The sequence below is a fragment of the Lichenostomus cassidix genome, chromosome 6, assembly GCF_008360975.1.
Source record: "Lichenostomus cassidix isolate B80296 chromosome 6, HeHo_3.0, whole genome shotgun sequence".
NCBI classification, from domain to species: domain Eukaryota; kingdom Metazoa; phylum Chordata; class Aves; order Passeriformes; family Meliphagidae; genus Lichenostomus; species Lichenostomus cassidix.
In genome coordinates, this window is record NC_139487.1 from 19,361,505 (window position 1) to 19,388,913 (window position 27,409).

A 27,409-nucleotide genomic window follows, 5' to 3' on the forward strand; every position below is an offset into this window, starting at 1 on the left:
ATTACTCTCTATTCCCCCCCTGCCAGCAAATATTTTCCCACCCAAAAAACTTTCCCTTTGTTTAAGCAGTGTTAGCAAGATTTGCAATTTCTTTTTGTTTAACCAGTGTTAGCAAGATTTGATTAACAAACAGTATCTCTTCTATTACACTCTGCTTCCATTATTTAACTGTCATTATCACACAATTTTTCTTGCTTTTGCTCTTCTCCTATTCTTTCTCTGCCCTGCTGGGCCAGACTAGAGGGAGTGAGGAAGGTGCTGTGTGGGTGTTTAGCTGCTGGCTGGGGACAGTGCACACCATCAGGGTATCACCAGTCTCCAGACACTGCCTGAGGGGTTTCAGACTGCATTGCATTTTTTCCTAGGCGCACTGCGCTGCAGTGTTTCAGTGTGCCACAGGTCTGTGCAGGAGTCCTGCACCACCACTTGTCCTGCCAGAGCCAGTGAGTGTCCTGGCCTTCTGCTTCCCTATCCAAGGGGGCAGCAAGGGCCTAGTCTGCAAGCTGGGGAGGAGGGGACATGTAGACTATGGACTAATTCCCTTAAGCCATGGATAGCTTGATGAAGCATTTCCCGCTCCTTTGCACTGACTAAGGGCTCTTGTTCTTATGCCAAAAAGACAGAGGCCTTCGTAGGCTCTTAGCTCTGTGTGGACTCACATGGAAACTTCAGCCTTCAGAGCTTCTTGTGTGTTGTGAAGCTGACCTGGACAGAGGGTGCTGACCTTCAGGGCTACACATCTTCTTACCTCCAACCTTCACGTTGCTCTGTAGGGGGTAAAAGGAGTGCTGAGTGTCCTTTTCAGGCAGGTAATTCCCATGTCTCCAGCAAAGGCCCTGTGATTTTCCTTGAGGATGAGCTAAGACAGGACACAGCCAAGGATGGCCTTGCTAAGTGTGGCAGCACAGCTGGGGAAGGGGGACTGATCTAAGGCTTTTCTGCAGAAGGACTGAGGCCCTAAGGCATCCCTGTGCCTCACTTGGGAGCATTAATTGGGGTGTCTTTCCCCACAGCAGCAGGTGTAGCCCCCTGGTCTCTGGGCTTTGTTGCTGGGGCAACTGGGACAGCTCTGTGTGTGGTGCTTGTGGTTTCTATGCTGTGGCAAAGGAAGGTGTTGGCAACACATGAAATCAGTGGATTGCAATAAAGGGACTCTCAAACCCATTTGGTTGGTGGTACACCTTCCCGTGGAGACCCCAGCTGTAAGACTTTCTTTGCAAGGCAACAGTTATCCCCACGGCTGTGAAAGCTTTCCAGATGCTCTGAATGCATCTCACCCTGGAATTCTTCTGCTCTGGTTTTGGTGTTAACTGTCTGTCCTGGACAAACTGGAGTCCTTGTCAAGGCTTGGGCTGTAGATTGAAGCAGGAGTGATGCTGGGTGGTGTCAACATTTCTGTTACTGAATGTGGTGGCTTCCAAAAGTAGCAACCTTGGCTCCATTCAAACACTGAGCAGAAGTGCAGCCAAACTCACTCAAAGCAGATCCTGCAGCTACTTCTCCTCTGAGGATGCAGAGCAGGGATTTGGACTGTGCCAGGGAGCTGGAAGTGCCACTTCTGCAGAGTCACTAGGTAAGTTAGGGCTGTGCTCATGTGGCAGGACTGGAAAGCAAGGATGCAAAAGCACTACACAATTTTACCTTCCTAATGATGCTGCACATGAACTCTCCTCTCTAGGCTTAGAAACAGAAAAAAGATAGGTGGCATTTTTCTGGGGAAGAGAACATGGAAACATCATTCCAACTAGAAAAAAATTAAAGGGGTGTGTTGGTTTGAAAACAAACCAGTGGGAGATCACAAGTCAAGATTGAAATTTAAAAAAAAAAGTGAAATAATACAAGGAAAAGCACTGACAAAGTCAGATACAACCTAACACCCTGTTAGGGTGGTAGTAGCAGTCCAACTGAAGCAGTCCAGTTGAAGTGGTGATCCTGTGAAGGTCTAGTCTCCAGCTGAAGATCCAGTGGTAACTCTTGTCCTCTGGGAACCCAGTAGACAGGGCTAGCTCAGGCACTTCCAAGGCCAGGTTATATCCAGGTGGGAACACCTGGCTCCTCCCTCCTCGGCAGAGCATCTCACAATGGGATAAGTCCATGAGTCACACGGTGGGTCCCTGATGGCCCATTGCCTGTCATCCGGAGTGGGTCATTAGCAGGTGATAGCAGCTAACGGCCCACAGCTGGTGGTAATAGAATACTTAACTACATCTATATTGCAACCCAGGACAAGGGGCTAGGTTGTTTGAAATACAGGGGAAAAGAAAAAATCAAACTTTACCTGGAGAATAATCTTAAGGCTTCATGTGACACCAGGCAGTTAGGAGTCTTCAAAGCTCTTGGATCAAAGCTAATTTCTAAATTTTCAAATTTATTTTTTAATTAGGTGAGAAATAAAACTTGCCATTTTGAGCATCAGAAGCACTTCAATGTGGTGGTGTCAGCCCCAGCAGCTGGGTCGCATTGGTCTTAGCTTTCTGAGGAGGAAAACCATGCAGCAAATTTTTCCAGGCAGTAGAAGGGGGAAAAGGGCTCTGCACCTTCCTTCCTGCCAAGCTTGGAGAGGCTCTGGTGCTTGCAGTGACACTGAGATCTGCTGTGAGCTGGTGGGCTTGTCCATGAGGGAAAGGAAAAATGGTTTTCCCTTTTTTTCCCTCACAGGCTTGATTAGAAATTCCGTGTGTTAAGGCAGGAGAGGTGTTTTCATTGTACTGCTTTGGGGGCTGTAAAAGGGAAGATTAGCACTTACACACATATGGAAGCACAGAACTGATAAGCAACTTGCTTGAGGTAGCAGATATTGTTCTTTTTAATTAGGTTCTGCTGTGTGATTGGAAGGTGTTAACAAGTGGTGGGATCTGCATTTTAATTCCTTTCCCGTTCCAAGAAACTTCAGGGATCACCTTTTTATATTTCTAGCAGAATTGCTCTTCCCTGCTACTTTCAAGATAACCAGTGATCTTAGTCTTGCATGCTTTCCAAATCGAACCAGAAGAAAAGACTCTTCCAAGTTGTGTGGTGGGAGGGTGAAGGAGATCACAGGCTGGAAAAATCCATCATTTGAAGATAGGTCAAACAGCCTCCTGCTTTGGGGAGTGCCCCTGGCAACTAAATGACCTTGGTACAGGTGGAGTTCTGTCTGGGAAGACAGTGTAAACTCATAATGTACCTCAAGGGATGTCTGCGTGATTAGAGGGGCAATATAAACCACACATTTTGAGTGCACTAGGCAGGATTCTCCAGCACTGGTCTTAAGTAAGTGTGTGGGTAAGCCAAGACCTGAACACCTGTCTGCTATTGGAGCCTTCCTGTGCCTCCATGAGGGAGACAGAAATATTTGCTTAGAGAGCTTAGATGCCTGTGTGGATGCAGAAGGGGCTGTGAGGGTCAAGTCCCTGCTGCCCTTGCTTGGCTTACTGAACCATCCCAAAGTGGCAGGGAGCTCTGGGGGTGTTGCCTCTGGGAATTGTGTAGCTTCCCCTGCAGGGACTGTCCCTTTTGGTGCAGAGCTGGGTGTAGGAGGCTGGTATGGTGCTTAGTGTAGGGTACATGCTGAGTGGAGGTGGGTGAGCAAAGAACTGAACTGAATTCCCTGATCCAGTCTGAGGACTCTTCCGTGTTTAAGGCTTGCTACTTGGTCCTCAGCAGGAGGGGAGGGCATGAGCAGCAGTGGGATGAGAGTTGTTGTTGGGAAGCACTGGCACAGGGTAAAAGACAACATGGAGGTTTCCTCCTCTGGTGCATTGGCCCTGTGTTCACTGTGTCCTGTTCTCCAAAGCCACTGGGATGTTAGTGGCTCTCATGGCTCCTCTTATGCAATATTTCCTTCTGCAAAAAGTGTATGTTTTTGCTTCTGCCTTCACAAGTGCACTTATGGCTTAGGGTTTTGTTTCTAGGCCTCTACTTTCTTTAGTTGGCTCTCACTGACTTTGCACCATTGCTTTCTTTTGAATTGCTGTGTGTGACTTCTTGTGTCAGCACCCTCTTTTGCTTAGTTCTACAGTTCAGTTCAAATTGCTGTACACAGTGGCTCAGACACCTGCAGGTGAAGGGAAGCTGCTCTGTGCAGGAGGGTGCTGCTGGCTGGGAATGAAGGAGCTGAGGAAAAGCAGCCCTGAGGCCAGTCAGGAACTGTCATTTGAGGCTGTTTTGCAGTGCTGATACTGAACGCAGATTTTCAGCAAGAAACCCCAATGCTGAGCATCAGCACCTTTTTCCCCTGTGCCTTCATTGTTTCTTCTTGGGAGTGCTGTGTGTGCAGCCTGTCTGTGGAAGCAAAGCCCAGCAAGAGTTCCTAATACAGGGCTGCTCAAAATTAACACATATGTTTTGCCATATCTGAACTTTTCAAAGGCCCTCCTCACCCTCTAGATCTCTGAAAGCAGTACCTGCTTCCAAAGAGCAAAGCAGCTTCTTAGCCAAAGCTAAAGAACTTCTTTATATCTTGGAGGTTGCAATTCCTTTCTTGACTAGCTGTGCTCACCTGGCACCTTAAAGCTGTGGCAGTTGCTATCCTACAAGGCAGGTGCTCATTAATAAAATACCTGAAAACAATTATCATCATAGTGATGCTTTTATTAAATTTCTTTTGCTTGCATTACAATGGATCCTGGTGTGGAGAACTATACAGTATATTACACATTATAAATACATTTATTTCTGAAAATACATGAATATATTTAATATAATGCTGTGATATAAAAGAGTGCTAGGTAATCTTAGTTTAAAAAAATAAAAACACATAAAACACCCAACAACCTTATAAATAGAGGTGGTTGTAGAGAATACCATTTCATGATGCTATGTCTTAAAACACTTAAAATTCATTTGGCACTGATTCACATTCTATACAGTCTCTGTAAAAAAGCTGGAGTGATAATGGATGATGTATGTTAATGCAGAAATTTTGTCCCCTGTATTTACGGAGATATACAGACTATTCACAGAATAATCAGGTAATAAATCTTTCTAGCTTTGGATGAAGCTAGCGAAATATACAGTGAATAACTAAGTCCTGCAGCAGCAGCTACAACTGAAACATTAAACACAGCACCTGCTTTAGGGTGCTCACCTTGAGTCAGCACAGCCTTTTTTCTTCTCAGTGGAGATTTGGATTTGTGTTGTGGGGTTTGGTCATTGTGTTTGTAGGGGTTTTTTGACATGCTAAGTAACAACAGTAGCAACCCTTCTGCGTAATCAGAGAACCAGGCCTGGACTACTGCCTTCAGTCATCCCTGCAAACTACAGTGGCCCTGGAACAGCATGGCTGAGCTGCTCTGAATCCCAGAAAAGATCCTGCTCTGCTTTGGAGGACTCCAACAGCTTCAGGCTGATACGGATGAACAAGGGAGAAGAATCTGTCACTGAAAGACTAAGCCTGCTGAAGTTGATCGTTCCTGCCAGCTTCTCAAATCTTAGTTCTCAGGCAAGTTGGGGTTGAGGAGAGATTCTTAAACATCAATTGCTTGACTTGTAATTATATTGTAATTTACGGGGTAGAATAATCCTTTATCAAGAGGCAATGTTAGTTTACTTAAATCTTTACTCCATGTGTATTAATTATTTTGCTAGTACCAGTAAGAGCTACTGTGCAGAGACCTCTGCAACCATGGGACTTTCAGAAGCATGCACCACCTGTTCCTTTAGTCTGGAATCAGTGGCTGTATGGCAATAAGGCAGCCACCAAGCACAGTCATAGTGTTACACAATTGTTTATGTATTCCAAAATAGCACCAGTTTATAAAGGAAGTGTTTGAGTTTTACTTTGTCGTTCAGCCTTGCTCTCCTTCTCACCTTTTCCCAGTAGAGAGAGCATAGGCAGAGCCATACAGCAGCATTACTGCCCCACCTACAGCCTCAGGCCTTCACCTGCATAGACAGAGCACTTAAATGGAACTTAGAAGTAGAAATTCAAGCCTGGTGTCCTGACCCCCTCAAAAAAAAAAAAAAAGAAAGATTGATTACACAAGAGCTGGGCTGCCCCATGGGGCAGAGGCTGCCCTGGATGTCCCCTCCAGTCTCTCGAAAGACTGATTCCTGAAGTGCTGCTGGCTCTGGTCTCTACAATGAGTGCGCACAAAGCTTCTGTGCAGAGTAGCACCAGAGTCTAGGGGCCTCTGCAGGAGGAGCAGGCCTACAGCATGGGAAGCTAGTTCAGGAATGACCTTAGCTTTACATACTTTGTTTTCCTGCTGGATTCCAGTGAAATGGCACAGCTGGCCATAGGCAGCTCTGAAGCAAGGAGCTGTGCTGGGGACAAATAGAGACTGCATCTCAGGTCCCTCAGAGGGAGGAGGCTCTGCTTTCAATACCCACCTCTGCCTTGGGCAAGGAGTCCCTGGCACTCCTTTAGATGATGCTTTGTCCCATAAAGCTGCTGTTTATTTCAGCAGGAGAAGGTCCCTAGAGAGTAACACAGTTTAAAAGCTTCAGTGTTTCAGGTACTTCTGTTCGTAACCCAGAGTGGAGGAAGAATTTCTATGTCTTAGAAGTCTCTGTTGGTTGTGTTGCCAGGATGCTAACAGCAAGTTTCACCTGTGGCTTTACTTTATAAAGTACACTTCAAGTTTGGGAGCGAAGCCATACTTGGCTGAGAATGTATCTGCCCACAAACCCTTCTCAACATCCCCCTTCCCTCTTTCCCTTCCAATGCTCAATTCGGAGTTTCTTTGTTGACACTTGTAGGATGTAGATCTCACAGAGTAACCCCGGGATTCTTCATTTTGTGTCCTTTGATATTCTCACCTTGACTTTCTGAAACAGAAACATGCAGTGAATGTAAGATCAGAGAGAGTTTCTCTGCATTTACCCTGTGGGCCGAGTAGGGAAGGTAGTAGATGAGGCTGTTTTTCTTTTAGTGTTTCTTCTGGACAGATTGTTTCTTTCCCAAGATATTTGGTTGGCTTATTATTTGGAAGTCTGTTGACTGACTGCAAATAAATTAATTGATTGCCTTTTTTTTTTTTTTTTTTTTTTTTTTTGGTAAGAAGGCTGCATGAAGCAGCCTGTATACCTATAGTTGCCTTTAAATTGCGGGTTAAAATAAAAAACAACAAACCAAAAGCTGGGGGACTATTAAATGAAGATATATGGGTCAGTCCTCAGTAAGCATAAATCAATATCTTTTGAACTTCAAAAATTGGACCTGTTGCTGTCTTTGCATGCCAGAGTGTGTCAGGATGAAGGAACAGGACTGCCTCATTTTTGTGCTGAAAAACCCCAACCCAACCCACAAAAAAACATACACTGCTTTACTTACTTTACCTTGCTCCTTTTGACTTCAGTTCATCAGAAAGGCCATAAGTTTTCATTCTTTGTATTTTGTCCCAGAACAATCATGGAGTTCCTCTCAGTTTTCCTTAGCTCTGAAGACATAATATCTGGCCTTAACAAATGGAAAAATACAATTGAAGTTCACAGTGGTCAGAATGCATGGCTGTTTTTTTAACATTAATATGCTGTGCTTATGTATCTAAGCTACACCCAATGCAGCTTCCCCCTCTCCAGTCTGAAATTCCATAACAGATGCTGTCCAGATATTTGTGGCAGCATCCAAAGAGAGAGCCACAAGATGCAGCACTTGGCATGGAGCCACACTGTAATGGATGGACACAAACATCGTTTTGTTCAGAGCAACCAGTATTTTCTGCCTAGCTGGAAGCCAGGGGATAGACTTGTGGGTGAATGCCACAGGGAAGTTAAAATTTCTGGCCTAAAGTAGTAAGCAGGAAATGAAGTGTTTTGAAGAGCAACACTAAGCTAGCTGCTGTGGACTGTCACCAGTTTAATTTTTTGGGTTTTATTTATTACATATGATTGAAATTAGTATAATACATCCTGTTTGTTGGAACTCCTTAGTTAGCTCAGCCCTCCAGGACTTATGAGAGACAAACCTTTTGGAGCACTTTCTAAACACTTCCTTAAAGTAGCTTCTGTTCAAGAACAAAAAGCTGTAGTTTTGGGGTTTTCTTTAAAGCAATATTTGAAAATTATTTACAGTAAAGAAATAGCTAATAACTATTCACTTCAAATCTTTGATTTGAAAAATTTTCAACTCAAAGTCCTGACTGATGTGGTGCAGACTTTTTATTTTGCCAAATACTCTTTTGGTTTTTTCTAAATGTCTACATTTTTATGCTTTGTTCTGCTCTTAGTTCTTTTACAATGGAATGGTCAAACTTCTGCTTTGATGTTCTTTAATTCTTTGGCTATTTCTCTAATGTCATACCTAACTGTAATGTAATACCTAATGTAATAACTTATTTCTCCTATGTAATACCTTTGTATTAATTTTCCATGTGAAAAGAACCATTCAGACCCGAGTCTGAGGTTCTTGGGCCCTTTGCAACCTTTACTACACAATATTGAAGATGGAGTTTTGTAATGTTAGAACTGCACAGTCCTTCCTAGCTTACTTCACCCTAACCACAAAGTAGGCGTCATAAAGCAGCAAGCTTTTGGTGGCTTCAAACTGAAACTATCATCTTTACCGTGAAAAATACTGTATTTGAGGTTAGCTCATGCCCATGCCTCTGCATTAAAGCTAAAGTTCCCATAGATACCCAGGTGTGCATGACTGGGATTGCCCAAAGTTTCCCACATTAGATCCTGCTCTGGAAAGTGGAAGACCATGTGCTGCCTAAGTTCATAACACTGCAATGAAGTCAGTCATCAGTCTGTTCTGGTCCTTTGCACAAAATAGATGTTGCTTTGCAGGAGCAGATGCATTAGCAGGAAGAAAATCAAATGAAAATCTGAGCCTATTTAGAACAATATATGACAAACCACTGAGTCTTGTGCCAGTATGTTTACCTTGGCATGCCTTCCCTCTCTCCTGATAGAAGAACCAAGTTCTCTCTGCTATGAGAATTCTTTTGTGGATGTTAAAAAAAAAAAAAAGAAAAAGAGACAGAAAAGAAAAACAAAACAACTCCCTGGAGCAAATAATTCATCATACACAGAGTGGGAGCATGAAAGGGGATTTGCTTTGACCTAGTTACAAAAACAAAACCAAAGAGACTTTCTCTAATTGCCCAAATGACTTAAGTGGGACTGGGTGTCAAAAGCAACAAATCTCTGCTTCCTTCAGAGTTGTATGTTAATACAGGGCACCAGGCTCCAGCCTGTTCCAGTGCAACACCTGGAGCCCAAGGAATCCCGGTTAAGCAAAAGCTAGCCAACTCTGTATGTCTGCATATACAAACAGGACCAGGAGCCAGGACAAACATGTTTCATAAATTATAACAAAGACAGTGGCTTTAAATGCTGAGAGTTTCAGGGCTTCAAGGTTTGCTTTGCCAAGAGCTGCAGATGAGTAAGACTTTATTGCTTTACCGTTCTGGTACTGCTGCAGGAAGGGTCTGTATTTCTGTCCAGCAGCATTTGCTGGGCTGTCATTGATCCACTAAGCCTAAATTTTTACTTTATAGGAGCCTGAGGGCAACTGTATATCCAAACTGCCATATGAACAAGGCACCCAACTTTTCCAGGCACCAATGAAAAAGGTTGGTACACTGCAGTTGCTGGGTTTGGGGTAAGAAGAGCAAGATCAAATACAGTTAGGGCTGGGGAATAAGTGCTAGAATCCAAGAGAAAAGGAAATGGAGAGAGATAAGTGGTGGAGGGAGATAAGATGAGTAGAGGCAAGAGTTTTATGTAGCTATATGGGAAAGGAAAGTTGGTAGAAGAAAAGGCCATTCATCAGCTAAAGAAAACAGCCTGCAAAAATCGGTGTACAATGGCTTTGAAGATGCCTGATTACAGCCAGGTAAAAAATTGTCCATTTGACATCAGCATTTCCAAGACAGCAGTAGTTGTCCATTCCAGGAGACTTAATTTCTAGGGAGCTAAAATTTCTGCTAGGAGCTTTTGGGCTGCCCCTTCATTGCAAATACATAAATTCAGGCAGCTGAGGACCTAGCCTTCTATTCTCATGCAGGGAGTGCTGGTGCTGTCCTCTGTGCTACAGAGACAGGGGCAAGCAGGAGGTTACAGAGACAGAACTTTTCTGAAACCCAAATAAAAGTCCTGGTTCTATTCAGGTTTAGAGGGAAGGTTTACAGGAGTTTGTATTTTTTCCCCAGCTGGTTCACCATCTATTTTAGATGGAACTGTTTGATCTCTCTCTGCTTTGTGTTTCTTTCAGTTTCCCAAACAATAGGAGGAAGCTCTCCTGTTACGTGTGCTTGGGCCCCAACCAAGATTTTCCCAGCTGGAAAAATCACTCCATGTATTACAGAGGTGTTTTTTTTTTTTCCCCAGCTGTAATTACAAGATTCCCAGTTCCCTTATGCATTTAGTAAGGTAGGTACAGGCTGTCTTAAGGGGAACAATAGGACATTCCTGAGTGCTTAAACAACTGTTGTTTCCCCACCATCACCCCTCTAAAACCGGAGGAGGGCTTAAGCACATTTGAGCTGTTCCGCTCAAGGTTACGGAGAGCTCAGCTGAAATAACATACAGGGAGGTGCACAGTTCCATGTAATGCTCCTGCTTTGGTGACTAAGATACCCAGGCTCTTCCTGTTACCTGATTATATACACAAACACTCCAAATTCACCAGACTAGCTGGGAGGACTTGGCCAGTGCACGGGGAATATCTCTGCAAGGGATAGCTGGCAACACTGTCAGACAGATGTATACAACAGAGTTTAGCTCAGAGGCCAGGCTATAACCAGCCTGGCAGACAAACTTGCCCAAGGGAGCAGCATGGATCGCTTCATAGAAATAAGACCTCATGTTTCACCCAAATATTCATCTACAGCAACAAACAGGTCCCACCCATGAGCACACATTTAGCAAACTTCATCTCTTCTTGCTCTGACAACACCTGTCCAGCTGATCCTGACTCTCCCATCCTAACAGACGTCAGGTACAGTATGGGTTACTGTCCCACTGGATGAAAGGTGGGAAAGCGGACAAAGGAGAGCAATGATCTTGACTGCGATGCTTATGAGGGAGCACAAAGACTTAATAATTAGGCCACAGAATGGCTCTGGCTGGTTGTCATCATCCCCTTGCCCTGCTAGGGAGAAGCGCCTCATTTTAGGGACCCTAATGTTTCCATTATTCTCACACAAGTAACATCCAGTTGGGATGTTAGAGCATCTGGGCACTAAGGAAGTAAATGCCACTGCTAGCCAGGACCAGCATGTGCAATGGAAATAAGGTAAGGAGTAGTCTTCTCCAGGCAGCAACAACCAGAGGTAAATGTTCTACCACCTCCTCTCAACACAAAGTGAAAATCTCCCACAGCATTGTCTCACCTATACAACTGTGGGCAGGACCTCTTCAGAGCAGCAGAGGACAGCCCCAGCTTGTTCTGATTTGTCAATCTTGTCTTCCTCATAAGATCTCTCATTCTCCTCCAAGCATGGCTCTCATCCTAGGGAGCAAAAAGAAACCACAACTTAAAAGACCAGAGGCAAGTTGCTGACAGACCTCATCTGGCCAACATATGATACTTTGGGGTACTCCAGTGTGGTGGGAAGAGGGAGATTTCTTTATTTCAGATAGACAGGAGTCACAAAAGAATTTTTAACACTGTGCAATGATGCCCAGGGGCCAACCTGTACCTGTATAGGACCCAAGGAGAAAGGATTGATGTCTGTGATTACTGTGAGTAATACCATCCTTTTTCATATTTTGTTTGGTAACATTTCCCTGCCTAGGACTCTGCTGTTCTTTCTGACTTAAGGCTTCAGAGAGTGAGAGCACCTCACTGGTGAATGCCGAGTAGCTGCCTAGGGGCACGTTTTACCCTATTGTTATACTGTACTAAAGGAGAAGATTGGTTTGGTTTCCTACCTAGTCACATGCACCTCAGGGGGCCTTTACAACAAAACCCAAAAAAGCAGTTTGACTCAAGATCCTTTCTATTAGGCCAGGTGCATTGGTATCAGCCTTTTTGAAGGTGGTAAGTTTTGTGGACCATGAATTAGAAGAGATCAAGCCTTTGTTTCCCTGTCACGTCGGCAAGACACAGCTATTGGGCCCTTACATTTGAAATGCTAATAGAGATTATCAGGAGGTCAGGGAATCTCAGGAGGCCATCCTTAATGTTTGTTCTTTCTAGGCTGGGCTCAGCTGGACCCGTGAGCTAAATGGAGCTATGAATCAAAAAATTTCATGGGGTTTTTTCCTATATTGTTTTAAATTTCCTAAAGTGATTACTGTAAAACCCGGGGAACAGAACAAAAATTATCATACCCCAGGACTAGCATAATGAAGAGAAATTATTCCCATTTCAGTGAAGTTCTCAAACCATTGTCATGTTCCCGACATTGTCCTGCCCTTCTCGAGGTTCCTTCTCACTGTGCCACCAGCAGAGCGATTACTACAGGAGTTGTGGCCACCTTGAGAGCACAACCTGGAAGCTGCCCAGCCACGCTTGCCGGCCCCAGCAATGCCTATTGCAATAGTTTTTGGGGATCTGCAAAGTTTTCAGTTCAAAACTTCAGATGAGGTCAGAGCTCACCTGAGATTTGCAACACCTGATTCAGCGCTATTGAGTTAATTGCCTGTAAGCAAGACTGTTTACTCGTGGAAATAACAAACGTCTGTGTTTACTGCGAGGATTAATGTGTGCTGTGGAAGGGTTTTGAGGCCTCAGCAGTTAGTCCCTCGTTGTGCTGGTGTTGTCCCAGACAAGCAAGCACTGCTGATATCGAAGAAAGCCTGAGCAGCTGATGCTGCTGTCATCTGTGATAGTAAACTTCGGGGGATGCTAACCTCTTTTGTTCATACAATGCTGTGCACTACACGGTCTTGGTCCGTGATAATGCAGACACAAGTTAAATACATTCTGCAAAGGCGGTACGTACCGAGATGTTCTTGCTGACGTCCAGAGCCTAAAAACAAAAGGCAAATACATTGATAAATACCAAGACAGCGAGACCATCTCCCAGCATTTGCAACAGACTAGGCTTTGTTCTCAGTTCTGCCTGGAATATACCCATAGCCTTGGTCGAGTCCTTTATCTCTTTTTAGACTCAGTCCCTCTCATGTGTGATAATCCCTTCTTTATTCTTCCACCTCTCACCTCCCTTTTGTATTCAGACTGCCAGTTCACGTGTATAGTACCTAGTAGCCTAGGGATGAGTGCAGCAGACAGAATTCCCATACAGTACCTGCACTGTAGAAATAAATGGGGCATTTCATGCTCAGGGTCCAAAATCCAACACTAAGTGACAATACTAAGGTGTGATGTAACAAGAGAGGATGAGGATTCACTTTAAAGAGCATGGATCTTGGTTCTATGGTCCTGTGGAGTTGGTGACAATCAGAACTTCCCATGTGCTTAAAATACTCCAGAAGCTGGCTGGACACAAGCCAGAGCATGGACCATTTTTCACGACTCAGCCTGAATTTGGGTTCTGAAGTTCATTAAAGTGTTTATGACCTATTTGCAACTTTGGGGTGGAAATTTCATGAGAAGGTCTTTCCCGTGAGAGACCTACTTCTTCCTCTTTCCTGTTGGGCTGGGAATACTCTGATTAGAGTCTCTGCTCTGGCATTTCAGCACTTCTGATCCCCACCGGAACATGAAAGTGCTGAGGCAGATACAAACAATGGGAAAGAAAGGGAGAGGAAAGCCTTCATCCTCGCTCCCTTGGACTTCAGTGACACAGATTTGCTGAAACACATTCCCTGGAACATGCTTCAAGGACTGGAGCTAATTACACTGATATACTGCCAGTCTGGTAATAAGTATGGCCAGCTAAGGATTGACCCACTAAAATTTTTAAAAGTGGTAATGAATGCTTGGTTTAATCTCACTAGCATCACTAGTGGAGATACTTATGACAGAGTCCACACATTGAGTGATTTGAAGCTGGTGAGGACTAAACCCCCTGCTGCTGTGTGCAGTGCTCCTCTCCCCTGCACCAGTGATCCATTTGTGCTTTTCTTGGCATAAAGACATAGTCTTTCTTCATTTAAGGTTGGGAGCAGAGAGACAAGACCCCCCTGACCCTTGCTGGCCCAGATTCACTTGGTAACACACAGGGTTGGCTTGCTCTCCTGGCACCTCATTCTGACCTGCCTGAGCAGAACTTCTCTCTGCTTCTCCCGCAGATCCTTCTCAGAGTCTGGCTCCAAGCTTATCACTCACCTTTCTTACTGCAGAGTCCTTTGACAGAAAAGCCTGTCCCTCAGCCATACTCCCAGTTTCTCTGAACTCATTCTCCTTGTTGTTCCTATTGTCTGATGACTTCCTGTGCCCCACCGTCGACTGGCTCTTTCCTGATTCCGGGTATCTCTCACTTCCTGCAATGAAATGTAAGGACTTGTTCACATTTCTTAGCAGTGTCCTGCTAGGATGGCCTCTGGGTAGTGCTGTCAGCAAATTATGACTCCAGATGGAATGAGACCCCATGTGATCCCAAAGACTCTGATTCAGTCATGCTAGGAGGTTGTTCTGTGTATCACCAGGTATTAGAGACAGGCTGAAGTCCTAGGTTTGAAATAAACTAATCAGGCTCGTTTAGTGAGCTGGGTCACATCTAACATTGGATCCAGACTTTTCATCTGGCTTTATCATCAGTAGGCTGAGCCCAGTGTTTCTCAGCCTTCTGGAGAAGCTGGTCTCTGGATCCAAGCTTTGCAGCTGGGGCTTATTTCCACTTGGTCTATAGAATAAGTCATCCTCCAGGAATGTGTTCTGTGCCTACTTGAGAGGGTAAGAGACTAACAACAGGCATAAGACTTTCCATCTTAGATCAAATCCTACCTTGCCTGGGGGAATTTTAACACCATATTGAGGGGGGCTCCACTAATGATCCCATTTAGGCATGCTAAGTTTCCAATAGAAAGACCTATTTTATACTGCATTTGTCCTAATCTTTATAGCCACAGCTGCAAAGCAAAAAACTCTAATTCACACATGTGAAGCAGCCAGTGTTAAAATCCTAGGTATAGACAGAGTATTTTAAATTGCTTCTCTTGGATTTCAGCTAAGGTTTAGTTCTACTAAACCTTGCTCTGTTCCCAACTGTCGTCCCTAGGGAAAAGAAAGTGGCTGGTCAGCTTATTTGACCACGTGGTGGCAAATGGGAGGGCAGGTTAGAGTTATTTGAACTCACCACTGCAGTTGCTCAGCTTCTCAGTGTTCACTCCTATTTCTGGGATGATGGAAAGATCAGAAGGGTTTCCAGTCTGAACCAAGAGGCTGTGAGGTCTGCTCCTCCCAGCAAAACTTGTTTTCATATCTTGATATGAGTTGAGGAAGATGCTGGCAGCTCCACAGGAGCAATGCTGCAGAAGGTACTCCTATACCAAACAAAAAGAAATTATGCAAGCTTTCAGGCTGCAACAGCTCAAGGTAACGGGTGGTGCAATGATACAGACAAATTGCAAACACTCCAGCCCACAGATGTCCATCCTTGTCCTGGAACCCATCAGAACCCAGACAAATTATTTCATTCTCTGAAAGGCTGAACAGCTTGGAGTTAGTAATACAGAACTTTTATGGCTTGGTTAGCATTTAACTTTAATTGCCTGATACTCAGCATCTTTTCAGTTTGTTTCTCAGAAGGAATTGAATACAACTTTCTAAACAGACAGCTGCCCAGCTAAGGCATTCATGTAAATAAACAGATCAGTTATAACAATGACTCGCTTTTTAAGATGTTATTTATTTTGGAGCATGCACAGACAACAATTTCTTGTATTTTTATTGATGGGATGCCGTAATTCTCTTGCATGTTACCAGCCAGATTGACCATATGTGGTACTTCAGTCAGTGTACTTCTGTTGGTGGGGTGGGGGAGATTTTCTACCTTGAACAACCATGTTGCAGAAGAGTTTAGTAGGGCAGGAAGAAAGGAGAGCTTTATCCAGCTGAAGCAGAAAGGGAACCAAACTGTTTATTCGTGTTGGAACCAGGAGAGGCCAACACCAGTTTAGGACCTCTGGAGACCCCCAGGCAATTGACAGTTTCAATGTCACTCATCTGGATATGTTGTCACAGCAGTGTGGCACTTTGCATTACCTATACCTTTGGGAGATGCTTTGAAAATCTGATTAAATAAGTTGGTTTTGGCTCCATGGTATTATAGATTTCCCTGTAAAGCAAAGGATGTTGGAGCAGCAGTGTTCCCTTTGTGTCCCAGGATCAAAACATCATTTCAGTGGTGATGTCTGGGCACCTCTCAAGAGCAGCACTGGGAGTGCTGATTATCTACAATCCTCATGATCAGCTCTTAATATCATGCTAACCCACCTCTAATTTGGGGGTTGTGTCTTCCCTAGCCATGTCTGGGACATGGAAACCTTTCCATGCTCATAGTCTACATGGAGAGTAAATGTGGTTTGTAAAGGAGCCTCTGGACACCTTCCAAATTGTGGACAGCAATCTTCACATTTCATGGCAAACAGGGTAGTAGTGTTCCTCTTCTATTCACAGAGGCTATGACTGAAGAACAAAATGATGGAGTGCTGCTCAAATATACAAGATGCAGGCACCACAGGATACCTGAGAGTGCCCAGTTTTGTAGACCATACTGCAACTGCTGAATGTTACATCTGAGGATCCAGTTCCCCACTGAACAGTATGAGACAAAGGCATCGGAGAAGACACTGCTGAGAGATCTTGAGAAGTACAAAAAAGATCAAAGTTTCTAATATTTAAATGAAAACCCAGTGCCTTTCATTTCAGTGGGAGTTGGGAAGGGGGCACATACACCAGATGAGTTTGCAGCTTGGAAGAGTTACTTTGAGCAATGACTCACAGTTGTAAAGCTTCAGGAAATGTGTTAACAATTCCCAGGCTCTGTGTAGGAGGCTGCATTCCTCTGAGTGTGAGAGATGGGTACATGGAAATGACAAGCTACTCTGCTCTGCAGCCTGACTCAGAACTTGGCTTTGGCTCTGAGGAGGAGTCAGTCACCTATTGCAGATCCAGTCCCAGCAGGTGGGAGAACAGCACCAGGGGAACAACGGCACTATCGGGAGAATAAAAGACTTGCCACAGCATGTCTTGGAATAAATAGCTGAATGTGACAAACCCCTTCCGTTCCTTTGGGGAGTGATAAAATAAACAAAAAGGCAGGAGAGGAAAAAAGATGGAAATCTGGTGTGCTGACTGAAGAAGAGGTGGGATAGAGCTGAACAAAATACGCAGGGGGCTAAAAAATGCTGACGGAAGTGCTAGGAAGACCCTGAAATTATCTGCAAATTTCAGTCAAATTTTCCAGCTAGCTCTGGCTGATAAAAATGACAAATGGGATCACTCAAATGTTTCATGTCAAAGATTCTTCATCTGGCAGCTCAGGAGCACAGGAGGGGAAAAAAGCATGGAGGTGGATCATGGTATCGCTGCTTCTCTTTGCCATTGTGTCTCTTTTGTGAGAAATTCTGGGATTTTGACAGTTTGAAACCAGAAGAAAATGAAAGATCTTATAATTCAACCTACAATTGTTAAGGAGCTCTGTGGATTTTATTTTGATAGCATTGAGGAGAGGAGATGTGTTCTTGGGAAGTTTACAACTGTAGAGAAGTAAAAGTTACTGACTTACAGCTGGCCATCACATGAGGTGAGAAGGGTGCTTTTTAACTTAACAGAAGCAAGCACATCTGGGAAAAAAATTGAATAGGAACAGAAACTCAAGCCCAACCTCAGAAAACTAGGTCCGTTGTGGTGGGCGAGAGCTCCCTGAAGACCAGAGTACCCAGTCCAGGTGAGTGTCAGATCTAGTAAGCTGGCATCTTCCCTCACACAGATTTAGAAGCATCTGTTTGGGCCTTGAGTTTATTACTCAAGATATAGTACTCTATTATTCCGTGGAAGATACTACGGTATCTGCTTACCTCTTTTATCTGACTCATCTTCTGCTCTTTCTGCAAGCTGCACACTCTTTTTTGGAGACGCAGGTTGTGCTCCTGCAGCTGCCCAATCTTCTCAATCAGTTGGCAGATGTGTTCTAGGTATCCCAGACCAGGTCCCAGGGCTTTGCTGTTTCCTTGGTTCACCTACAGTGAAAATGCAGGACCATGGAGTAACAACAGAGCAATTCTTACTAGCAGCTGACACCCCTGCACACTCCTTACTGTCATGTGCTGTGATAAAGACACACTCAGGCTTCCTCTTGGTCTTACATGGATTTGAGCTATGGCATCACTTGCTGAAGCTTTTTTCTGGATTCCTCAGCAATATCTGCTCTCAGAGTGACTCTTCTGACTGATCACAGGCTGATGCAGAGGAAAACCTCATTGCAGCCTGTTTCTAGTTCCATCTCCCAGGGTAATTTTTGTCTTTTACTTGCCATAGAAGCCTTGCAAACAAATATGGTTCTACTGTATGGTATAGCTGGCTGGGGCTAGTGTGGCTCACTTAGCCCATAGTCCTCAGCACAAGTCACACTTATGTGTACTGAAGCCGAGCTTGGCTCCTACGCAAAGGCATGCATCTGCAGGTGGCATTAATTTGCTTAGTTGTGACCAACTTGGGGATACCCTTAGTCTGATGTACTCTGACCCTCATCACTGGTGTATCTGCGAGAGAGACATGCACTTGAATCAAGCTGCCAAAGTGAAAGAACATCCTCCCACCAGTCTTTAGTAGATCCCAGCTTATATCCCTGCTGCTACTTTCTCAGTCTTGAAGACATGCCCGAAGAAAGTCTGCAGGATCAACTTTGCTGTCTGGCTGTGGAAGGATAATCTCTACCACCAATTTCTCTTCACCCAGGACTTGCCAGAGTCTCAGTGCTGCTCAGCCAAGGACAGTGCTGGAGACAGACAGTAATGCTATGGCAGAGGAAAACCTACAATGCTTCCCAGCCTGCTGCTCTGCACCTCACCATTTCTGGTGCCAGGACTTCCCTGTGCACAGCGAGTGTCCTCCCCTGTGCTGTGATGGGACTGTGTGGAACGTGCTGCTAACAAACACATGCAGGGGCTCACTTCCACCTTGGCGCTGCCTGCTGATGTATGTATGATAGCGGTGAGTAAAATAAGCCTCGATCTTTACAAAAGCAGTGCTCTAAGTTTATCTTACTTCAAAAAACAAGTTCCCTCTACAAAAGCAGGAAGCTTACTCTGTCTCCTTTCCCACAACAATCTACATTTTTGGGGAAATGCCAACCCTGGGACTCTTCCTGTCTTTTCATTATGTCAGAAAGCTCATGGTGTGTTCAAAAATAATCAGCATTAGGATTTACTTCTTTTTAAACAAATGATGACACAACGTTATTTATAAACAGGTATTATTAAATCCAGATGGTTATGTGTCTGAAGTTGGGACAGAGGTTGTTGACTCCAAGTCAACCAGTCATTCACTTCATGACTTTTGTTTTCCTCTCAGGCAGAGCCTGCAAGAAGTGGTGGCAACATAAAAGTTACTCAGCCATAAAACTGTGTACTTAGTGTGGCTGTGTAGTGGGAAGGGGCACAGCCCCAGGACCCAAAAGGAGAGCAAAACCTATGTGGTATCTGATGGGAAAAGCTTGAATCAAAAGCATTATAACCAACATATCTGAAAGCAGCCAGGGATTTAGGGATGCCCAGCTTCAGAAGCATGAGTTTCAGAAAGTACGTATCAGTTTCTGCAAATTTAGCCATTTTGAGCTGTCCCAAAATGAAAAGTCATTTTTTGTACACTGTTCCAATGAATAGTCAGAAATTCCTTATCATCCCTGAAAATACAGGCTTTCAGGCACACTGTACCCTCTTTTTGCACATCTAGTGACTCTCCTTCCTACCAGTTTGCTATTGCATGACTGGTGGGATGTCTGTATTGCTCTAAGGAGACACTGAGCCAAATCCAACCCATTATAGCTGTGGAAACACAAGAAGAGACTACAAGGGACAGAGGAGGTCTTGGAGAATAGGATGAAGTAAAATAAAAAATTTGGCTCTAACTTAGATTGGAGAAAAAAATGAAGCATTTAACTTTGACATCTTTCAGTTAGAGACCTCCTTTTTGTTCCATATATGTCCTCTGATTAATATAGTACAGTCCTGCTTCATGTCTGTGGCTGGTGGGGTTGTAGGGCAAAATGGACAGGGGGAGGAGAAGAGAAAGGCCCTGGTTTTCTGTACTCTGTGTCTAGGGCTGAAGGCACTGGAAAGCAAACACTGTTTGGGACAGTCATGGAGAAAATCTGGCTTTTAGCAAATGTTAGAAAGAACCTCTAATTCCTAAGAGTAAATACAGGTGCCCAGAAAAAGAGAGGGAAAAGGTGCAGAGTAGTTGATCTAGGTCTTGGGGCAAGGTGGATCTACCCCTGTAGAGGACCTAAACCAGACTGAAGGTTGGACTCGATGTGCTGAAGATCCCTTTTTCACAGCCAGCCTTTAGAGGTTGCTTAGGCCAGTTTGGGCTATTTAATAGCAAATTAAGCTGCATTTTATTAAAGTGATCCCAGAAAGTATAAATCAGGCAGAGCTTCCAGTGCCTGCACATTACTGCAGGGCCAGCCACCTCTGTGGTCAGCTTGCAACAGTAAACTTCACTCTGCTTGCCCTGCCACAGGGCCTGTTAGCATCAGGACTGCTGAGGTACGGCAGGTGTTTGATACAGAACATTTGTGTAATTTAGCAGGTTGCCCCCCAAAACAATTGCACAGAGAGGGTCTCTCTAGGAGCCTTTCAAGACCCTTCAGGACTTTGTTTTTTCATAGACTGGAAATACTTAAACAGCTCTCGCTATCTTTTGGTGATGCCAAGTGCCAAGCATAGAACCTGGTCTAAGTATTTTCCTCTCAGCACCTGTGAGACAGTTTTATGCTAGCAGTGAAGAGTGAGCAACCACAAGAAAACTGCAAGCATTTTCCAGGATGAGTCTCTTCCATTCTCTGTCCTCCCAGCTGAAGCTTCGTGACTGAAATTTGTCCTGCTCTCCATATGGGAATTGTCAAATAGTATTGGAACAAAAGCTGTATGCCCATTTTTGATGAAGCCTATGAAGAAAGAAAAACATCTTGCCTACTTTCCTGTAAGGTGAAGATGTGGAGGATCACACAAATACAATTTCTAAATCAAATGGTTATAGTTTCTCTAGGAAAGTTACAACATAATGTATAAATAGGTGCCAGATTTTGCTTTTAGGTACATAAGACTGAGCAAGACCCTCATCTGGAAGAAACAGGGTTAAAGGTTCCCAGCTATGCTATGCTGAGTCACTGCCATTATGGTTTTGACTGTGAGGAGTTAAGGTGTGCTACACTGACTGTACACCTGTGTGACTAAAGAGGGATCTCTGCCCTTGTCAGTGCTCACCTGACAAAGTTTTGGGGACAGGTTTTCAGTATGTGTGTCCCTGCCAGTAAACCATGGCAGTTGTGCTGGCCTACAGATTTCTTAGCTTAAAAATACACTTTCAGCATCCTCACTGGGAACTTTGACTTGTGTAGACCACTCCAGTCAATATTTTGACTGGTGTAAATCACATCTTTTCCTCTGAGCTACCCAGTTCACAGAGGTGGGAGCCTATCCTCTTATCTCTGGGTAATGTGGTGCTCACTGTAGCATCTCAGCACTATGAAGATCTGAAGTTCAGTGGAAGCTGCAAGAATGACAATTGCTTTCAAGCCTCTTGTCCAATTGATGAATGTCTGATCATCTAGTCAGCACTTCGTTCTGACTCATTTCAGCCATTATCTGTTACTTGGAAGTGTGTGATGTGCGTGATGTGCTTTTCCTCAGTTGGGCTCAGTGGAGAAGTGTCTGTGCTAGAGCTGGCAGCAGGAACTGAAGATGACAGGCAGTTTGCAAGGGAAGCTTTTCTTCATTCAGACAGGAGCTTATTTATGTATCTTGCATTGCCTTAGGTTTCTGTGCATCACATGATGCTCTTCACTTTTCACGTGGATAGTTTTGGGTTATACTATGCTCCATCCTCCCACACATCCCTCATTGCATGCTCTTGCCATGTGAGCATGGCCGGTACAGGCAACGCAGTGACTGCACCGACCGACAAGGAACGTAATTACAAACCTCGCATCACGGGCTCACAGCAACCAATTAGTGACGCCACAGGCTGAGCGGGAAGCATTTGTCACTGGAAGCTGACAGCACCAAAAGGCTTGTGAATAACAGGAAAGAGAGGGATCGTGCTGTGTACTTCTGACGGCTCCACCCTGCTATCCAGGAGGGGCTGTGCTTGCTGATAGCTTCTGGTTTCCTTTAAGCAGCACGCACAGGCTACGGGGTTGACCATCGCAGGTAGCCCTATCCTTCGCCTGAACTGTACCACTCCGTAGAGAAACATTTTGACTGCTTTGGCCCAGGATAAATAGCACTGCATGATTAATGGGTTTTTTTTCATTTAAGGATGACAGTGCTCCCACCCTCTTTATTCTTCCAGGAGTATGGGCTGGGCTGACTTTAAATGTAAACTTTATGGAGTGTGAGGAAGTGTTTGTAAAGCAAAAGCATCAAAAGCTATGTATCTTCTAACATCAAGCTTAAAAGGAAATGCTTTTATTTAGGCTTCAAAGTTCTTTCTCGTGCTGTTTGTCAGCTTCCACTTTCTTTCATCTTTCAAAATATAGGCAAATTTCAAAATAATGACAGTTCAAAACAAAAGATCAGAAAGCTTTGTCTAAAAATGCCGGACTGAAATGATTTGATGTGAATTTTCAGTCAAAGCCATTCACCAACTGAATCCAAATGGTCACAACATTTGGTCATTTTCAGTCTCTCTTTTTCAACATTTTCCTTCCTGTTCTCTTGGAAGTGGCCTCAGCAGCAAGGAGGACATCAAGAAACAACCTCACCCAGAGACTGAACCCTTATTTGGCTGTGGTGAGCCAGTAAGCACTGCTGTTGGCATTGCCACAGCCAGCTGGGCTGGGAAAACTCAACTGCTCTTCTGTTACTTGAAAGTTCCCCAAACCATCAACAGAACTGAGGAAGATGCTGTCATCTATAATTAAATAATGCTCTCACCTAGCATTCATTATAAGCCAGTGTAAGCACTCTTGCATTTCTATCAACATTAATTTAATGCAGCAGGAATTGATTTGATGGAGTGATTTGGTTTGCCATGTTCTTGCTAAGCAGGGTGGGAATATGCTGTGCTGGCCTGCTTTCTTGCAGACAACACTGATTCATTTCCAGGGATATCTGAATCCCTCAGAAAACATCAGGCCATAGCAGAGATTGGTTTCTAAGTACCATGTGTCTTGGACAGGTTACAGGCAAATGTGAAAACCACAGAGAAAGCCTGGAGCAGAGCCTCAGATGAGATGAACCAAGATGCATCCATCAGCTGTATGGTCAGATGATCATCTGAACATAACTTCTGAACAGGTCTCTGTTTCTCACAGTGAGGGCATGTCAGCCTGGTGCAGATATGGTGAGGGCAGAAGGCTCTGCAGCTGCCAGAGGCTGTCCTGGTGCTCTGAGGCACACAAAGCAGCAGCTGCTGCAAGGCTCTGCAGCAGCCCATGGGCATTTCTTGTCCTAGTCGGCTTTGGTGCTACCTGGCATCCCAGCAGTTTGAGGAGTGCTGCTCTTGAGATACAGCAGCCTGGAGGTGTACTGTGAAGAGGGGCAAACTTCCCCAGCATCCAAGTCACAGCTGTATTTATACAGCTCAAAAAACAAAGACAGAAAAGTGCTCTAGGGCACAGAGCTTTAGCACTCAGCCAGTGAGGATATTAAAAAGGAGGGAAGATAAGCCACCAAGAGCTTCATTTCCTCTTCAGCTTCTTTCTAATTCATTCTCTTGTTTATTTAAATGCTCTGCTTTGGGAAACTGAGGCCCCATTTCACCAAGGATTTAAAGGAATTTCACGGGCATACAGAGCTGTCAGACAAGACCAAATCTGGCTGCAAATTCTCCAGAGTGCAACAGAGAAATTAGGTAACTTTTTATGAAGTCTCTTTATGGTCAGATTCTGCTCTGATCCTTTCTTGAACTCTCTGCCAAATGGCCAAGTCTGTTTGGGATCTGTGCAAAAGAGACATGTCTTCTGCCATGTGTGAGACAGATCTGGTGAGGAAAACACTGCTCAGATGGATTGTGTGTTGCTTGTACTGCCTTGATATGCAATGTTAACAGAGATGGGACTTCTCTGACCTTCCTCACTGCTCAAGAAGGTTTGGCATGCTGGAGAGGAAGACCAGCATCTGATTGTTCAGGGCCGGGAGGTCATGGTTAAATTACATGCACAGCACACATCACTTTTCACTTGGCTTCCTCCCACCCATCTCCAATTCCAATTCATCACTTACTGCCACAATGAATGCCCCAAAAAGAAATCCCCGCTAGGCACCATTTGATGCTTTTGTGTGTTTGTGTGACCCTCTTCACCTAGTCTCCCCTTCTTCTTTCCCTTTGCTCATGGGGCTCTTTGGTCTGTCTCTCTGTCAAGAATCAGCTCCCCACTGAGATCTTTCGTTTGCTGGTTCCTGGAGTCCACTACAGTGTGCAGGCAAGGCAGAGATCTGTGTGCACTTCAGCAGCATGAGGCTCCAGGCAGAGCACTGGGGGTAATGTGTGCCAGCACCAGCTATAGGAGAAGGTGCACAGAAGGGCTCTGTATACCCTGTCAGTGGAACAGGGTACCCAGCAACAGGGAAGAGGGATTATGGAGTGGGACAGCCTGCTGAAATTAGGTCTTTGCAGTTTGGTCCATCACAGCTATGCTTGCAAGTTAAAATGGCATCTCCACCTCCAGGCCGACAAAGATCTGAATTTGTGAATTAGCTCCCTGATAATGCATTATTTGAGGCAATTGGCTCAACAGGACACAACAGGCCTGGACAGAAATGAATTAACCCTTAGACAAGTTCCTCACAAATTTCAGTCCCAAAAGCAGTCCAGCTGTTTGCAGAGATAGGAATAACCTGGCCTTGAAAACAAACATATGTTCTGACCCCCACCTCATGTATCAGAGGATGATGACTAACTTCATAATCTTCATTTTGAGACCAAAATCAAGTCCACCCTCTAATCTAGGGCTTTTTGAAACATTGGATATCCATGAGTCATCTGTCATCTTTACTTAGACCTGATATTTATGAATTACTTCTGAGTTTTACTAGTATGAAAGGAAAACTGAAAAACCAATTACCATTTTTTACCACTTAAAACAGTTTCAGAGGAGATATTCTAAACTCATTCAGATGTGATGTAGTTTGTGAAAAACAGGACTTGAACACTGAGTAGGGTGTTTGGACAGGCCTAGATTTAAGATTCAGTTTAGGTGTTTCTTACCTCACTCAGTCTACAGCATTCATCCATGTATTCATCCAGACTGTCACTTGTGGGGTACTTCTTCAGCTGGTGTTCATGGATCTGAAGGTCTTGCATACTGCCAAAATTCTCTGGGAAATTGTCAGCAATTGTCTTTGGCTCTTCTATGGGACCTGGGGTGGAAAGAGTGCTTTCCCTGGAAAGGTTTATCTCTAGGGTAGGTTCCTTTTCTGGAGACTGCCTGTCACTCTGGTCAAAACGTTCATCTGGACTTTCTTCCTGAGGGACATTGAACTCTTCAAGGGAAGGTGTAGGATCCTGTACAGCATCTGACTCCTGGCTGTAGTAATCACCTTGCTTTTTGCTCTCTGGATTTTGGAGGCTGTCTTTTCTGGCATGTTCTTCACATGTTCTCATTAACTGGTGGTCAATTTCCGGAGAAGAAGAGGTGCTAAGCACACCCGAGTCACAAAATGAGTCTCTGCTGGGAAGCACAAAGCTCTTCTCTGAGCCCGTCGGCGTTGATGGAGAATTAGCCCCACTTGGTAACTCAACCCCTGAGTCCTCAGATTCAAATTTGGAGAATCTGTGAAGCCGGCACTTGGACTCAAAGGCACTGAGGTCGGGCAGGGTGGCTACGTAGTCGGTGCTTGCCGGGTCATCTGCATAGTCTGGATCTGCCGGTGCGGCTGCTGCACCTGGACTTGCCAGGCAGTCTCGTGGGAGACTGGCACCAGGAAGATGGGACTCTTCTGTGCAGGCTGTGTCAGCTGGAGCCTCTAGGATTAACGCTGGGTTTTGAATTCCTTCATTGCTCAGTATTTTCATGTGTGTTAACACGACTTTGTCCTCAGCAGGTGGGCTCTTCTTACCTGCTTAAGAAACAGAAACAAGTAAAAGAAAGAAAACAAGTAGAAGGTCACAGGAGGCTACGGAACTCAGTGTCTAATGCATCCCCTGAGAGATGGGGAGTGTAAAACTGCCTATACAAAGGCGGTAGACTGGGACAGCCCTAATTTGTTTTTCTTGAGCTATATGAAGCCTTCTTGTAGGCTTTGCTGCAACAAAAGCCTTGTGTTTCATAGCCTCGGAATCATTCAGGGGGGCTCATAAAAGCACAATTCTGATTTGGTAGGTAGGTAGAAAATAACACATGTAGCCAGGTGGCTTTTTAGTAATTACCTGTGTATAGATGGAGAGATGTGTATGTTCTTTCAACCTAATATTAAATATTTTGTATGATTAAATGCACTCTAAACCAGCAGAAAAAAAGAGTAAAATGAAATCAGACTTTCCACAGGCTTACATGAATTTTGGGTTGCAACAAGCAATTTGAAAACTCTTTGGTATTCTCTGCAGTATTCCCCACACAGGTACAGGTGACAAAAATCAAGTTCTAATAAGAAAAGCAAATGAGACCTTTTTCACTCTGTGTAGTTTTAGCTATGAAGTAATTTCTTTAAGTGAACTGCCTTATTTGTAAAGAGAAAGAAGATGGGGGCAGCCTTGTTCAACAGCTTTTTGCACATGGACAAAGACGACTTGTTTTCAAATCACAGTTATTTTACACAGTAATGTGATAGAACAGTCTCTGTATGAAAGGCTGATCTTCAGGAGTCGAAGATCTGCCCCCAGGTTTTTCTTACTTTTTTTTAAATATAATATTTCATAGTGCAGACTTCTAGATCATGATGGTATGAAAGCCAGTGTGAAAGTTCTGCATCTACCCTGTAGCAAACTGCAAATCTCAGTTCCAAATCTGTCCAAATCTGTATATTTGTGGATTTGGAACCAGAAATTGATGCACAACAAAACTTCTGTTTCTCTGGTATCTTTTCCCTTATTAGTGTCTGATCCGGAGCACCTCAGAGGGCTACAAGGCATACACTATTCTGGATGTCTTACTTTCTACTTAATTCACCTCTCCTCTTCCTTTTTGCCTGAATCAAACCAGGAGCAGCTTCACAAACTAACTCCTGGTAATGTAAGTGTCCCTAGGTAGGCAGGAAAGCCTGAGGTCCACCCCACCAGCAGTGGAGCAGGGAGCACTCTCCTTCATGGTAACCCAGAAAGCTCCCTGTTTCAGAAACAACACATTTTCCAGCTTTCCGTCCTCCAGCTTGCTTTCTGCAATGTACTCAGACAAGGGAGACTTTTACTCATGGGAGTAAAAGGGAGAATTTTACTCATGAAGGCCAAGCTAACTCTTACACGGATCATTTTGTACTTTATTTAAATTCTCTTTATTTGATCTTGAGAATTTCCTGGGAT

At 44.3% G+C, this 27,409-nt stretch overlaps 1 protein-coding gene across 5 annotated transcripts in view; it reads right to left on the minus strand.

Annotated features, from left to right (window-relative positions):
- Positions 1–4,631: 4,631 nt before the first annotated feature.
- The window catches only part of LOC146435425 (uncharacterized), a 31,534-nt gene continuing 8,756 nt past the window's right edge, over positions 4,632–27,409 (minus strand). For 2 of the 5 annotated variants that reach the window (XM_085065457.1, XM_085065460.1), the window contains exons 2-9: positions 25,160–26,013; positions 17,803–17,964; positions 15,078–15,264; positions 14,108–14,262; positions 12,819–12,845; positions 11,262–11,380; positions 7,256–7,381; positions 4,632–6,750 (exon numbers count right to left, since the gene is read on the minus strand). In XM_085065457.1, the coding sequence (XP_084921583.1) occupies positions 7,285–7,381; positions 11,262–11,380; positions 12,819–12,845; positions 14,108–14,262; positions 15,078–15,264; positions 17,803–17,964; positions 25,160–26,013 (1,601 nt within the window). In that variant the 3' untranslated portion in view covers positions 4,632–6,750; positions 7,256–7,284. The remainder of the gene's footprint in view (positions 6,751–7,255; positions 7,382–11,261; positions 11,381–12,818; positions 12,846–14,107; positions 14,263–15,077; positions 15,265–17,802; positions 17,965–25,159; positions 26,014–27,409) is intronic. The other 3 variants (XM_085065459.1, XM_085065461.1, XM_085065458.1) reach the window with 2 other exon arrangements.